The sequence below is a fragment of the Orcinus orca genome, chromosome 2, assembly GCF_937001465.1.
Source record: "Orcinus orca chromosome 2, mOrcOrc1.1, whole genome shotgun sequence".
NCBI lineage: Eukaryota > Metazoa > Chordata > Mammalia > Artiodactyla > Delphinidae > Orcinus > Orcinus orca.
This window is the reverse complement of record NC_064560.1, coordinates 95,280,689-95,296,612: the sequence shown is the minus strand read 5'-3', so window position 1 is coordinate 95,296,612 and position 15,924 is coordinate 95,280,689. Positions and strand designations below refer to the sequence as shown.

The 15,924-nt window shown below is 42.9% G+C and overlaps 2 protein-coding genes across 3 annotated transcripts in view; both read left to right on the top strand.

The window, feature by feature from the left end:
- USP3 (ubiquitin specific peptidase 3) overlaps positions 1-15,924 on the top strand; it is a 214,862-nt gene that overhangs the window by 89,939 nt on the left and 108,999 nt on the right. The gene's annotated exons all lie outside the window — the stretch shown is intronic.
- LOC101286895 (60S ribosomal protein L35a-like) lies at positions 11,458-11,899 on the top strand. The gene has a single exon (XM_033437098.2). The coding sequence runs from the start codon at positions 11,520-11,522 to the stop codon at positions 11,850-11,852; it is 333 nt and encodes a 110-aa protein (XP_033292989.1). The 5' UTR covers positions 11,458-11,519; the 3' UTR covers positions 11,853-11,899.

Below are 15,924 nucleotides of genomic sequence, written 5' to 3'. Positions count from 1 at the left end.
AGAATTCGGCAGAGTGGCTTCACCGTGGGTAGCTGGGGGGCCAGGAGCTAGGAGGACACAGGGAAGGACTCTCAAGAGGATGCTGGGGCTTCCCTGGTGGCGCAGTGGTTGAGAGTCCGCCTGCCAATGCAGGGGACACGGGTTCGTGCCCAGGTCCGGGAGGATCCCACGTGCCGCGGAGCGGCTGGGCCCGAGAGCCATGGCCGCCGAGCCTGCGCGTCCGGAGCCTGTGCTCCGTAGCGGGAGAGGCCACAACAGTGAGAGGCCCGCGTACCACAAAAAATAAAAAAAAATTTAAAAATTAAAAAAAAAAAGAGGATGCAGGACATTAGTTGGGTGGTTGGGAGGGGGAGGGGAGAGCCTCAGGCTGCCAAGTGGTCACCCAGCCGAGCTGGCACTGAGAAGAGCTTTGGAATGAGGGACAACCAATCCTCCACCTCCAACAGACCTGGCTGCTCTCTGGGGTCCTCCGTGGTGCAGCCGGGGTGAATGCTGCCCAAGGAAACCTCATACAGCGCCTGCAGGGCGACCAGCTCTTCAGTGCGGCGCTGACAGAAGCAGGTGGAGAGCCTTGCCCCCCCAACTCCCGGCAGCAGCCAGATGAGGCCGTGGCCAGGAGCCAGATGGTGATGGCTCGGGCTAGGGGAGTCCCGGCAAAGTTACTGCGAACCAGTTATGCAACCTCCCGCTGTAATCAACCACCGTTTGTCTCCTGGCAAGCCTTCACGCTGCCTAGGCTGGCACAGACACCCTCTGTGTGGAGAAGGAATGACACTGAAGTTATAAACTGCACCGTGACTGAGATTTTACTAACCAGATTGAACTATAAGCCTGGAAAACCTTAAGGGAACCCAAATAAGTTGCTGGCTCTGAGACTGTGGAGGAATCTGGGCCAAGAAGGGTTAATGTAATTATGGGAAGAAAGCTAGTTTCATGTTGGCCCATATAAGGGTGACTATAAAAACGAACCCACCAGACTCAATCTTCACAACAATTCTTGGGGTTATTTTCTTTTTTGCCTTTTAATTGAGGTGACATGCACGTGACATGGAATGAAGTAGTATAATTGTGTACACTTCAGCGGCATTTAGTACATTCACAAGATTGTGCAGCCATCACCTTTAGCAAGTTCCAAAGCATTTTCATCACTCCTTGGGGTGTTTTTTTTTTTTTTTTTTTTTTTTTTTTTTTTTTTTGTGGTACGCGGGCCCCTCACTGCTGTGGCCTCTCCCGCTGCGGAGCACAGGCTCCGGACGCGCAGGCTCGGCGGCCATGGCTCACGGGCCCAGCCGCTCTGCCGCATGTGGGATCCTCCCGGACCAGGGGACGAACCCCTGTCCCCTGCATCGGCAGGCGGACTCTCAACCACTGCGCCACCAGGGAAGCCCTCCTTGGGGTGCTTTTATCCCCTCGTTATGGGTGGAATATTGAGGCCCAGGAAAGTTAAGTGAGTGATCCAAGTTCATCGATGGTAGAAACCAGACTTGAACCCGATCCACTAACTCCCCTGGAAGGAGGGAAAGTTGTCTTCAGACTTTAGTAACAGCCTCTGAACTGACTTCCTGTCCTCTAGTCTCCCCTGTCTCCAGTTGCCTTAAACATAATTAGTAGATGCATCTCCTACAGCCAGGCTCTGACAGCATCTTTCCCCATCTCAGCCTCCCAGTGGGTCCTCAGTAGCATCGAAATAAAGTCTGAGCTCCTTTATCCACTGTAAACTTTATGTTGATGCAGTCACCAAGCAACTTGTTTCTTTCCAGTGTGTGGTCCGTGGGAAACGCTCTTGCATCCTCACCTGGCAACTCTGGGATTAGAGGCTGATCCCGGCACAGTCCCTCTCCTTTATCTTGTCCATCAGCTGCTAGCCACCCTACATTTGTCCTTTAGGCTCTTAGGCAGGATCTGACACCAACGCTGGCTCCCAAAACTGTAAGAAACACATATCAGGTTCTCTGAATGTTGCCATTGGAGCCCCCCTCGCTTGACTCAAGGGGAAGGACAGGAACCCCCATCTCTCCACCTTATTATTATTAGCTAAATTATTTTAAAGTCAAATAGTGGATGCAATGCAGATATTAAATATGTTGATGCCAATATATACGTGTTAGTTGAAAAGATATTCACGGTGTATTGTGAGATGCCAAAAGGTAAAATCCTATATATGGTGTATAATTCTGTCTTAGAAAAATATCTATCTATATATAGAGAGAACATATATATGTTTTGAACCCATGCATATATTTGCATAAGAAAAAGGTCTGAAAAGGCATACTCCAGAATGTTAATGATAGTCCTTTCTGGGTGGTATAATATAGAATGACTCTAATTTTTTCCTTTTGCTTATTATTTGCTAAGTGTTTTTTCTGTAAAAACATGGCCTGTAGAAGGAAAAGAATACCAAAGAGGAAAAGGGTTCCTGTAGTGCTTTGTTCACGCACCTCAATGTGGCTTCTATTACAGCTAATTGTGTACATGCATCTGCTTTCCCCTCACCTTGGGGACATGGATGTCATCTCATTCATTTTCTCTTCTCCATGACATCTCCATGACAAACTCAAGAGTTATTAGCCAGCTAATGAGTGGACTCAGCCCCTTCTCTCTCTAACCCCTCCTGAATGATAGGGCTGGTGTAAGTCTCTGATCTAAGCCCCTCAGGCACCCTCCAGGGAGTTACCCTGATACTTGCAGTCCTGGGTTCCTGAAGTTTCCCCTAGGCAATGGTGCCAATGAGTAAAAGACATACACACAACTACCTCACCTGTTTCCTACCTTTACTAGGCCAAAGTCAGAGGGAGAAACAGCAAGTCTGTAGACCCAGAAATTCTCCTGTGCTTGTGGGTTTCTTCTCAATATGATTTCATTACTGTAAGGCGATGTCTCATTGCCTGGGCGACCAGGAGGGGGATCTGCACAGAGCAGCCTCCACCTCGACCTTAACTCTATTTTGTTAAACTCCCACTGGCTTCTGAGCTCACTTCACGTTTGTGGTTGCAAAATGTAAACATTCTTCAGTTCTGCTGGGGTTTTTTCTTCATCTTGCTTTGTCTCTCTTCCTAAGGAATGGCTGACCTGTATAGTTTCTCTTGCATTTTACCAACTAACCTTGATATCTTTCACTCTTCCCATACTGTCTTATGATCAATATTGTTCAGTCAAAAGAGATGAGTATGGGGACTTCCCTGGTGGCGCAGTGGTTAGGAATCCGCCTACCAATTCAGGGGACACGGGTTCGATCCCTGGTCCAGGAAGATCCCACGTGCCATGGAGCAACTAAGCCCGTGTGCCACAACTACTGAGCCCGCGTGCCACAACTACTGAAGCCTGCACGCCTAGAGCCCGTGCTCCGCAACAAGAGAAGCCACCAAAATGAGCAGCCCGCACACTGCAACAAAGAGTAGACCCCACTCGCCGCAGCTAGAGAAAGTATGCACACAGCAAAGAAGATACAATGCAGATTAAAAAAAAAACATAGATGAGTATGTATTTTCAAGGTGTGAACCAGAATGTCAGAATTGGACATTTTCAGTTGAGAGAATGTTGGCGGGGACAGCTTTAACTATGTTTGTTTTGCCCCCTTGATTTACATTTTTTCCCTTGGCTTTCCTTTTCCAGCTCCATAGTGGCACAGACACACGTTTCTAAACTACACTGTAGGAACAACTCTCTGTGGCATTGGAACTGAGCAGGACCTTGCAGGGCCCTCCGGGGTACAAAAGCCCCTCCATGTCCCCCGTTTCTTGCTTGTAAGAAAAGGCTTTAGTCTCCTAGGGCTTCCCTGAGTTTCAAAGAGCAGACTCAAGCAGTTACTAATTAGGGAAGAGAGGGAATGCAGAAAGAAAAGAAATGCAGTTAAGCAAGAAAAGTAATGACAATAGTTCAGCAATAAAAGAGTCCTAGCTCCTCCTCAAGGGCTATAGATAATCTGATACACATCTTTGAGTTGTTCTGTAGGAACTAAGACACCCCTCACCCCAACCCACGTGGAGGGTGGCGACTACACACTGAGCACAAGCACGTAGACCCCAGACTGGTTAGAACCAAAAGGCTGATGATCGAGATTCCTGAAATATAACCCTGTTACCTTCTCACCACCAACCAATCAGAAGAAAATCATGCACCCTGCAGCCCTCACCCCAAATATCACCTTTAAATACCCTTCCCTGAAAGCCATTGGGGAGTTTGGGTCTTTTGAGCATGAGCTGCCCATGCTCTTTGCTTGGTGCCTGCAGTAAACACTGTACTTTCCTTCACGACAACCTGGTGTCGGTAACTTGGCTTTGCTGTGTGAGGGGTGAGCGGACTCAAGTTCGGTTCTATAGCAGCACGGCCTGCTGCTATAGAACCGAACTTTTGCTGTGTGAGGGATGAGACGTGAATGAATTATTCCTCTCCCTGGTAAGGCTCAGAGGTCTTATTACTGAACTGAACTTAGGTCAAGGCAAGGCATACAGGCAGCTCATGCTCAAAAGACCCGAACTTCCCAATAGCTTTCAGGGAAGGGTTTTTAAAGGCAACATTTGGGGTGAGGGCTGCAGGGTGCATGACTTTCTTCTGATTGGTTGGTGGTGAGGTAGCAGGGCGACGCTTCAGGAATCTCAGTCATCAGCCTTCTGGTTCCAGCCAGTCTGGGGTCTACGTGCTTGTGTTCAGTGTGTAGTAGTTGCCATCCACTTGGGTTGGTGACTGGGGGGACGAGGGGTCTTAGTTCCTGCAGAACAACTCAAAGATAGGTATCAGATTGTTATGTATATCCCTTGTGGAAGAACTGGGACAAGGAACTAAGATAATAGTTTCATTGCTGAGCTATTATCATTACTTCTTCTTGTTTAACTGCTTTTCCTTTGTTTCTGCATCCCTCCTCTTCCCTAATTAGTCATTTGAGTCTGCTCTTTGGAACTCAGGGAAGGCCTAGGAAATTAAAGTCTTTTTCTCCAAACAATAAATGGGGGCATTAAGGGGTTTTTGTACCCAGGAGGGTCCCATAGGGTCCTACTTGGTTTCAGTCCCCCTTTTCATTGATACTCCTCAATCCTGAGAGGACCAAATGTGGGACAAGAAAGGGAATAAGTTTCTGGATAGAGAGGTTAATCATAAACTCGACAGGGGGACTCAGTCTCAGTATGACGGGCAGAGAACTAGACTCCTCAATAATAAAACTCACATAGCCTCCAATTCCCTCTCATTCCATCTCTTGTCCTAGTTAAAATATCTGTGAATTAGGCTCCATTTCTGGAATTAAGTCCCTAACACAGTTGTTCTGTGGGGAGCCGAGCTTCTGCAGGCTGAACACACCAGCCTTGCCCAGCATCTGGCACTTAACTGTTGAAAAGAATTAAATCTAATTAAATAGAATCAAACCAAAACGAACAGGTAGATGACTAACCAGCCTTTCAAATAAGAGCCACTGGCCCTTTAAATACAGCTCAGTTGAAGCCACAGTGTCTAAGAGGAGGCAGGCGCAGTGCTAGGGCCCCTTCAATAGTTTGGGGGGCGGGGGTTCTCTTAGCTCATTGCTCTGTGAGTCCACTGTGGTTTCTTGTAGTCACTGCCTGTGGTGAATAACTGGCTTTGAATCAAGTCAAAAATGAGAGTCTCTGCTGAGAGCCATGGTATGAGCTGGGCCTGGGTGTGAATCAGCATGAATAGAGGAGGGAGGCTGGGAGGGAGAGAGGAAGGTGGGCGCCCCCTAAGGTCAGTGAGGCAAACGCTGTAACTATCAGAAACATGAGAGCATTAATGATGTGAAATGAGCCGTGTAACTCATGGCCCAGCCCTCTCTGGATAGGTTCCTGTCCTGAAAGTAGCTGAGAATAGCCAAACCCAGAGAGGTGTAGATGAGCAATCTCAGGGTATGGCCTGACCCTGCACCTGGGGCTTGAAGGGCAGGGAAGGAGGAGAGTCAGCCACTGTGCTCCGTTACGCAGTTAGTCTTCATGACGAATCTGGGACATAGATGTTATTCCGATTTTATAGAAGGGGAAACTGAGGCCCAGAAGGGTGACACACTATAATGGAAAGGGTATCACCTTGAGAGACAGACAGAATTGGGTTCTAGCATCCCAGGCACCATCCCCTACCACCTGCATGACTTTGGGTAACCCCTTACCCTCCCTGCCCCTCAAACTCCTCATCTGTGAATGGGAGGTATTAGTGCCCACCTCACAGAGTTGTTGTGAGGATTAAACACAAAGAAAATGGTGCACAGAAAACAAAACCCTGATACACAGGAGGGAGGGGTTTTTTGGTTTTTTCGTTTTTGTTTGTTTTGTTTTTTGCGGTATGCGGGCCTCTCACTGTTGTGGCCTCTCCCATTGCGGAGCACAGGCTCCGGACGCACAGGCTCAGCGGCCATGGCTCACGGGCCCAGCTGCTCCGCGGCATGTGGGATCTTCCCGGACCGGGGCACAAACCCGTGTCCCCTGCATCGGCAGGTGGACTCTCAACCACTGCGCCACCAGGGAAGCCCTAGCCTGTATTTTGAGCATAACATTGGCCTCTGTTTTTTGTTTTCAGTTTTAGCAAATATGTATGCATTTCTGAGCTATATATACTTTAATTTTGTTGTGTTTTGGGGTGCTTCTATATAAATAATATCAAATAAAATTTAATGTTTAGTGATTATGAGATTTATCGTTTAAAGCTGGATATGCACCTACCCCACAACTCATTCATTCCACTCCTAGGTCTATACCGTAGGGCAGTGGTTCTCAAACTTTTTGGTTTCAGGACTCTCTTATCCTCTTAAAAATTATTGGAGATCCCATACCAAAGAGCTTTTGTTTATGTGGGTTACATTTATTGATATTTACTATATTAGAAATTGACACATTTAAAAATATTTATTAACTAATTTTAAAATAAACCCAGTACATGTTTTTTTTAATTGAAGTATAGTTGATTTACAATATTGTGTTAAATTCCGCTGTTCAGCAAAGTGATTCAGTTATACATATATATACATTTTTTAATAGTTTTTCATTATAGTTTACCATAGGATACTGAATATAGTTCTCTGTGCTATACAGTAGGACCTTGTTGTTTATGCATTCTATATATAATAGCTTACATTTGCTAGCCCCAACCTCTCACTCCATCGCTCTCCCAACCCTCTCCCCCTTGGCAACCACAAGTCTGTTCTCTATGTCCATGAGTCTGTTGCTGTTTCGTAGATAGGTTCATTTGTGTCATTTTTTTAGATTCCACATATGAATGATATCATACGGTATTTGTCTTTCTCTTTCTGACTAACTTCACTTAGTGTGATAATCTCTAGTTGCATTCACGTTGCTGTAAATGGCATTATTTCATTCTTTTTTATGGCTGAGTAGTATTCCATTGTGTACCTTCTTTATCCATTCATCTGTTGATGGACATTTAGGCTGTTTCCACGTCTTGGCTCTTGTGAACAGTGCTGCTATGAACATAGGGGTGCATGTATCTTTTTGGATTAGAGTTTTGTCTGGATATATGCACAGGAGTGGGATTGCTGGATCATATGGTAATTCTATTTTTAGTTTTCTGAGGAACCGCCATACTGTTCTCCATAGTGGCTGCACCAACTTACATTCCCACCAACAGTGTAAGAGGGTTCCCTTTTCTCCACATCCTCTCCAGCATTTGTTATTTGCAGAGTTTTCAATGATGGCCATTCTGATGGGTGTGAGGTGGTACCTCATGGTAGTTTTGATTTGCATTTCTCTAATAATTAGCAATGTTGAGCATCTTTGCATGTGCCTATTGGCTGTTTGTATTTCTTCTTTGGAGAAAGGTCTATTTAGGTCTTTTGCCCATTTTTCGATTGAAACCCAGTACATGTTAACACAACATATTTTATGAAAAAGAATTATATATACTTGAAAATTTAGGGAGATGAGCGGCATTGTTTACATTTTGCAAATCTCTTTACTGTCTGGCTTTAACAGAAGACAGCCTCATATAGGTACATAATTGGAAATGGTGGGAGTATTTTAATGGCCTTTTCTGATAATTAGGTACATATCATGCAGCCTCTGGAAAACTCCTCTGCCTATGCCTGACAGAATGAAAGTGAAAATTATTATGAAAATAGTTTTGACCTCACGGACCCCCTAAAAGGACTTCACAGACTCCTGTGGGTACTTGGATCACACTTTGAGAACTGTTGCCTGAGTGAAACTTGCACATGTGTGCAAGGGATGTGCTAGGAGGGAGGGATGTGCTAGGTTGTTCACTGCAGCATTGCTTGTAATAGAAAAATCTGGAAACAACCCAAACATCATTCATCAGCAAGAGAATTAGTAAATGAATTACGGTTCATTCACACAATGGTGTATTTTACAGCAGTGAAAATAAGGCCTCTTTTCCTATCTTTGTATATAGGAAGTCTATGTATTAACAGAGTTCTTGCATTTTGACTGAGTAGCTCATTTGATTGGTGTAGACCAGAGTATAAATGAGGCCATGCACAAAATAGGTATGTAAGAAGTGGGCAAACAATGAACAAACCCAAAGACTGAATGAAGAGGCAAAGCCAGAGTCACCTACCTTCCTGTTGTGACTTTTGTCATGTTAAATTCTCAGGCTTGAAGCCTGTTTATTTTCTGAAGCACTTGACTTCAGCCTAATGATTAAAAGCTAACTTCCTGTTTTAAAATGATGTGTATGTCATGGCAAAGTAGTTTGCAAACAGTGGGACTTAATAAACACAAGCTCACAGAGAATTCAGCAAATTTATAAAAGACCTTCTTTTTGTAAGTTTGAGAGCACAGGGCTAATACAAGTACATTTTGTGTTTAAAACTGAGCCTTCTTGCTGGAATAAAAACATTTCAAAGCAAAATCTTCCCACACATCTGATCCCCAGTTAAAGGGAAAAAGGAACAATTGAGAGCTTTATAGAGGCCAAACAGGCCACTGAAACGGTACTCATCAGCACAAAATCCTAAAGGTTGTAAGGAAGTAGACCCAGGATTCCTATGAATGGAATTGTTTCCCAAAGGGCTCCCCCCTCCACCACCACCATCCTATCCCCTCAACACACACACACACACACACACACACACACACACACACACACACACACAGGCTCTGTACAGTGTACTCTTTCAGATTAGAGGTGCAAGTGTTAGCCTTACAGTGGCCAGAGACGACCGAACTAAGAGGGGTTAGTAAAGGATACACGTTGTATTTGTCTTTCAAACATACACTTATATTAGCAGTTATTAAAACAGGGACACCTCGTATATCCAGAGGTCCTTACCCAGCAAACTTACTGGTCTTTTTTTTTTTTTTTTTAATATTTATTTATTTTATTTTTGGCTGTGTTGGGCCTTAGTTCCAGCACGTGGGTTCTCTAGTTGTGGCACGTGGGCTCAGTAGTTGTGGTGTGGGCTTAGTTGCCCCATGGCACGTGGGATCTTAGTTCCCTGACCAGGGATCAAACCCGCATCTTCTGCACTGGAAGGTGGACTCTTAACCGCTGGACCACCAGGGAAGTCCCCCAAACTTACTGGTCTTGAACATAGGGGTTTTTTTCCCCCAAAAGATTTTCCCATTTTGTAGTATCCCTGTATTGCCCACCAGTTTTTTCCCTAGCTTAACTCCCAGGGAGCAGGCAGCCAGATATGGACCCATCAGGCAGGAGACTGGAGATTTCTTCTCAGGTGAAACTTGCCCAAGGGAAATGGCTTAAGAGATTGACAGTTGAAGGTCACCTAAATAAACAGTGGGGTCTCTGCCTAGTTATCCTGCCTGAAGCCTTTTAATCAATAATCCTCTTCTCTCTCTCTCACTCACACACACAGATTTTCCAGTTAGCTTTTTCATGCTTCACTCTTAAATAAGGCTAATATTAAAATAATATTAAATAAGGCAAAATTCAAATAATTGAGGAAAAGTCTCTAAAAGATAGCAGCTAATACACACAAAACAATGAACTCAAAGAAAATAGAGAAATACAGAAAAGAGGAGGAAAAAAGATATATTCTATGGTTAATCTTCAGGAAGAGAAAATAATGTATCCATGAAAAAAGAACAGGATGCTAAACAAAAAAAAAAGCATTTGTAAAACAATAAAGAGCCCTTGGGATTAAAAATGTGACAGCTCAGTAAAAGAGTTAGAAGATAAAATTTAGGAAATTTCTCAGAAAGTACATAAACAAGACCCCCCCATAACTTTTGGTTGAAATCTGACATTTAAATGCACTTACTTTATCAATCAAAAATTATTTAGGAAGCCTTGGTTTAGGAGATCAATTTTTCAGTATTTCCTCCTCAATCAACATCTCTGGCTTCTCAGACATGAAGAGACTCCACCCTCCCTTTCTTGTGTTTTGACTTCCAAGAGTTACTTACTTCAAGTGTAGAGGTATTTTTATGGATGAGTCCATAAAGTCAAATGCTGGTTTCTGGCTAATAAGTAAAGTATAACTGACTAAGAAATAGATAACCCAATAAAAAAGTCCAGAAACAGACCCAAGTATATATTTGAATGTAATACCTGATAAAATTAGCATTTCAAATCAAAGGAGAAAGGAAGGGCTATTCAATAAATGGTACTGAGACAATTGACTAAACACCATTTTCCATTTGGGACAGCCATTTAAATTATATTGCTACCTCACTCCTTACTCCAAAATAAGTTCCAGATGAATAAAAAACTCAGTATAAAACAGGAAACCATAAAAGTATAGAAAGAAAATATAGGTGAATATGTTTATCATCTTAGAATGAGGAAGGCCTATCTAAGCATGTCATGAAATATAGAAACTGTAAAGGCAAATACTGATAAATTTGAGTACATAAAATTTTTAAATTTCTATAAAAGAATAAACATATTTAAAAGGCAAAATAAACTAATAAAAATAATTTCAACATGTATGATAGATAATTGGTTAATTTCCTTAATGTACAAAATGTTCACACAAATGAATAAGAAAAAAAAAAACCCACCCAAATGTATCAGTCAGGATCCAGTCAGAAAAACAGAAACCATGCTAGGTAATTCAAACAGGGAAAATTAATGCATCTGGTTACATGAATGTTGGAGGGTCAAAAGACAATTGGGTAATAGATTCAAAATTAATACCATAGAGAGCTCATAATGTTAATTTATAAAGAACACCTACAAGTCAAAAGGAAAAAGACCAACAACTTCACATAAAAATGGGCAAAGTATATGAAAAGAAAAGTCATAGTTAAGAAAATACAAATGGGGGACTTCCTTGGTAGTCCAGTGGTTAAGAATCTGCCTTCCAATGCAGGGGACTCGAGTTTGATCCCTGGTCGGGGAACTAAGATCCCACATGTGGCGGGGAAACTAAGCCTGTGTGCCATAACTACTGAGCCCATGTGCTCTACAGCCCACGCGCCACACCTAAAGAGAAGCCCACACGCTGCAGTGAAAGATCCCGTGTGCCTCAACTAAGACCTGATGCAGCCAAATAAATTAATTAATTAGGGAGGTATGTGGTGCTCCCGCAGCTGAACTTTGGGGGCAAATAAGTGGGGCCTGCTGGGAACAGGACTTCTAAATCGACAAATATGTCTGGAAGGCTGTGGTCCAAGGCCATTTTTGCTGGCTATAAGTGGGGTCTACGGAACCAGAGGGAGCACACAGTTCTCCTGAAAATTGAAGGTGTATATGCTCGAGTTGAAACTGAATTCTATCTAGGCAAGAGATGTGCTTATGTGTACAAAGCAAAGAACAACAGAGTAACTCCTGGTGGAAAACCTAACAAAACCAGAGTAATCTGGGGAAAGATAACTCGTGCCCTTGGAAACAGTGGCATGGTTTGTGCCAAATTCCGAAGCACCCTTCCTGCTAAGGGCATTGGACACGGAATCCATGTGATGCTGTACCCTTCAAGGATTTAAACTTACTGAAAAGTAAATAAATAAAAGTGTGGATTTGTTCCCTTGTATTTTTGTTTAATTAATTAATTAAAAAAAGAAAACACAAATGGGTTTTAACACATGAAAAGATGCTCATTCAAAAGAAACTAAAAATTAAAACTGTAATGAGATGATATTCTTCATTTATCATTTTGGAAAGATCAAAAGCCATTAAAAGCAACAAGTACCGACTCAGAACCATCCAAAATAATTGAAGTGGAAAAAGCAAGTTGCAGAATGGTGTGACAATTTGTGTCCCAAAAAAGGGAGAATAAGAATATATATTTACAATACATACAAGCACATATATAATAAACACTATATATGCACACAGTATATATATACACACACACATACATACATACAATAATAATCTCTGGAAGAGTAGAGAAGGAAAAGTGCTAACTGTTGTTTTTGTCTGCAGGAAGGGGACCTGGAGAAAGGGGAACTTACTTTTTACAGAATACCCTTTATTTATTTGTATTGTGGTCAAATACATGTAACATAAAATGTACCATTTTAAATATTTTAGAGGGTACAATTCAGCAACATTTAGTACATTCACAATGTTGTGCAGCAATCGCCACTATCTAGTTACAGAACGTTTTCATCACCCCAACACGAGACCCCATACTCATTAGCAGTCACTTCCCATTCGCCCTTTCCCCCAGACCCTGGCAACCACTAACCTGCAGATAAGAAAATCTCTATGGATTTGCCTCTTCTGGATATTTCATATAAATGGAATAATATAATATGTGGCCTTTTGTGTCTGGCTTCTTTCAGGTAGCATAATGTTTCAAGGTCCATCCAAATAGTAGCATGTATCAGTACTTCATTCCTTTTTATGGCTGAATAATGTTCCACTGTATGAATATACCACATTTTGTTTATCTAGTGTCAGTTGATGACATTTGGGTTGTTTCCACTTTGTGGCTATTGAGAATAGTGCTGCTATGAACATTCGTGTATATGTTTTTATTTGAACACCTGTTTTCAGTTTGTGGAGGTATAGACCCAGGAGTGGAATTTCTGGGTCATATGATAATTACTGAAAACTCTGTAGTGACTTTTTTTTAAAATTAATTAATTAATTTATATTTTGGCTGCATTGGGTCTTCATTGCTGCACGCATGCTTTCTCTAGTTGCAGCAAGCGGGGGCTACTCTTCGTTGTGGTGCGTGGGCTTCTCATTGCGGTGGCTTCTCTTGTTGCAGAGCACGGGCTCTAGGCACGCAGGCTTCAGTAGTTGTGGCACGTAGGCTCAGTAGCTGTGGCTCACGGGCTCTGGAGTGCAGGCTTAGTAGTTGTGGCGCACGGGCTTAGTTGCTCCGCGGCATGTGGGATCTTCCCGGACCAGGGCTTGAACCACACTGGCAGGCAGATTCTTAACCACTGCGCCACCAGGGAAGTCCCTGTAGTGACTTTTGAATGTTGTACCACATGCATATATTACCTAATCAAAACTTGACTATTGTAATAAAAATAACTAAGTAGAGACAAATGTATTGTTTTATAATCACATTTCAGCAGCTCTGCAACATCAGCCTTGGATCAGTAAAGGGCCTCACAGTCCTAAAAGAAACTGAGGTGTAGAAAGTTAAAATATAATCTAATTTTTAAATATGACTCATAGAACCAGTAGGTCTTCAGGCTACAAATGTTCCCCATCATTAAATGTTTCAGCAGCATTGCCCTGGTGAGCGTGGGAAGGGCTGTGAGAATGTTTTCTAAATCCATTTAAAAAAAGGTAAAGCGGTAATTAAAGTTGGCTTCAACCCTGTGATTGTTTGCTGCCTGGACTCTCAGTGGGAGCCTTGGCTCCTGCAACACCACCGATGTCCTCTAGGGGGCGATCCCCGGAGAGACTGGAGTTCCTGGCGTTGCTCTGCGCTGGTGACCGGGGTGTGTTCCTCCCGCAGAGCTTTCACAAAGACAAGGAGAGGGAACACTGTGACAAAGAACCAGCTCTGGAAGGACACTTGGAAAACATTTCTCAAGCCCTTTATTTTTAAACAAGGAGACTGAGACCCAGAATGGCCGCTGATAGTCACACAGACTTTAAACACCAAGTCTGGAAACTTCTGCTATGTTGCTTTGTAAAGTGCGGGGAGAGTGGGTTTCCAGGTCTGATAGAGCTAAGTTTGGATCCCTCCTCCTTCCCTCTCCCTACTCCCCAGTCCACCCAACTCCCACCACTTAACTTAAATGTGTGACCTAGGGCCAGTTAACTTTTCTGAGCCTGCTTCATTATCTGTATAATGGGGATAATATCATGAAGAAAGAAATGATGAAGGAAGGGAAAAATGATATCATGTATGTATAGGACCTTGTTTACACTTGGTGCCTTTTGGTTCTCGATAAATATTTGTCATGTGAATGAACATGTCCCTCCTCTAGCCCTCTAGAGGCAGTGCTTCCGCTGCCCAAATAAATTTTTATTGATGACACTTTAGGCAGTATCCTTATGGGCTTTCTCACATCTAGAAAGCTGACCTTGGGAGGGAAAGGAAAGGAGAGTTTGGGGTGATAGCGCCGCTCCTGTTGGGGTGAAAAGCTCCTTCGTGAAGCCTGAGCAGTCCCAGTTACTGCCCTGCTGCCAGCACTTAGACGCCTGCACATCTGTCAGCCAGAGGTCCCCAGAGCTCCCAGGTCCTGACAGACTCTGCTGGAAAAGTGGGGTCCCTAGTGAGGGCAACAGAGTCAAATCCCCCTCGGCCCAGTTTCTGCCTCCCCTTCCCCAGTGTTCAGACAAAAGACCCAATTTGGCTATTTCAAGTAATACTAATCAAAATGTTTTATGGGAGCTGTTGTTTATGCCTGGCTATAAATGATCATGCATATCAGCAAACACATCAGAATAATGTGGTGATAAATTATAGTTGTTTGCATTATAAAATTCAGGTCATGTTTTATCAGTCTTCATAATTTATATGGTACAAACAATTTTTTTCAATTAGGTAATACGTTGTAATGTAAGTCTCACAGTTTGGGTCAGGGGGAGGGAACAGGGGGGATGGGCTAAAATATATTTTTTCATTATAAAAAATGTTGCTGCAATATACAAAATGGGGGAAATAGAGAAAAGAAAGTCTCCCATAATTCCATCATTCAACCACTGTTAGTGTTTTTCAGTAGATTTTTAAAAGATTTTTTAAATGCACTTTTTACAGAGTTGTAACCAGGCTAACATTTCTTTCCTTTGGCAGTGAAAGTGCAGAGTCCTAACCACTGGACAGCCAGGGAATTCCCCAGGCTAACATTTCTCATTAGAAAACTTTGGCTTCCTCAGTGCCTCACAATGATATTCATTCATTCATTCATTCATCAAACATTTCCTAAATGCCTACTATGTGCCCAGCACTGGGGTGCAAAGATGAATTAGACAGGGTCCTTGCTAGGATATTGTTCCTTCTCCTGTCACAGCTTTTTCAGTTTGTTTATGTATCTGCTAAATGGTGCTGTTCATTGGGGGGAAGCCCTCAAAAGAAGAGGACACTGATGTATTAAAGGCAGGGTAGGGGAGTGTGTCTGGTGAGGGCAAGGAACAGCAAAGAGCCTGGCATAGCCAGAAAAATAGGAAGTGCTCAGTGAGTACTTGCTGAGTGAATGAATTATCCCAGCATGCAGTGCAGACATTTTGGTTTAGTGCTTAGAGTGCCAAAGTAGCTCTCAAATTGTATCTCTCTCTGCCTCCTTTCTTTCAGGTTTTCAAAAATGTTATCTGTGCAGATGTTATCCTCTTGAAATCTCTGGCCAACCTTTTAAGATCTCATTCCTCCCACTATCCTCCGCTAACCTCACTTTCCATTTAACTGAGAATTTGTCCATGACTTTGAGTTTTCCTCTTCTGGGTCACTTGCTTGGGTCTCTGTATCCTTCTTGGTCTAATGTGCCCAGTGCATAGAACTATAACTGGTTAAATTAAGTGATCAGTTAAAGATTTCTTAAATGAGTCAATGCATTTACCCTTGTGAGTTTCATCAATCCTTTTGACATCCCCCTTTCTTTAGGCTTAATTTACTTGTGCTTTTTTTAAAATTAATTTTTATTT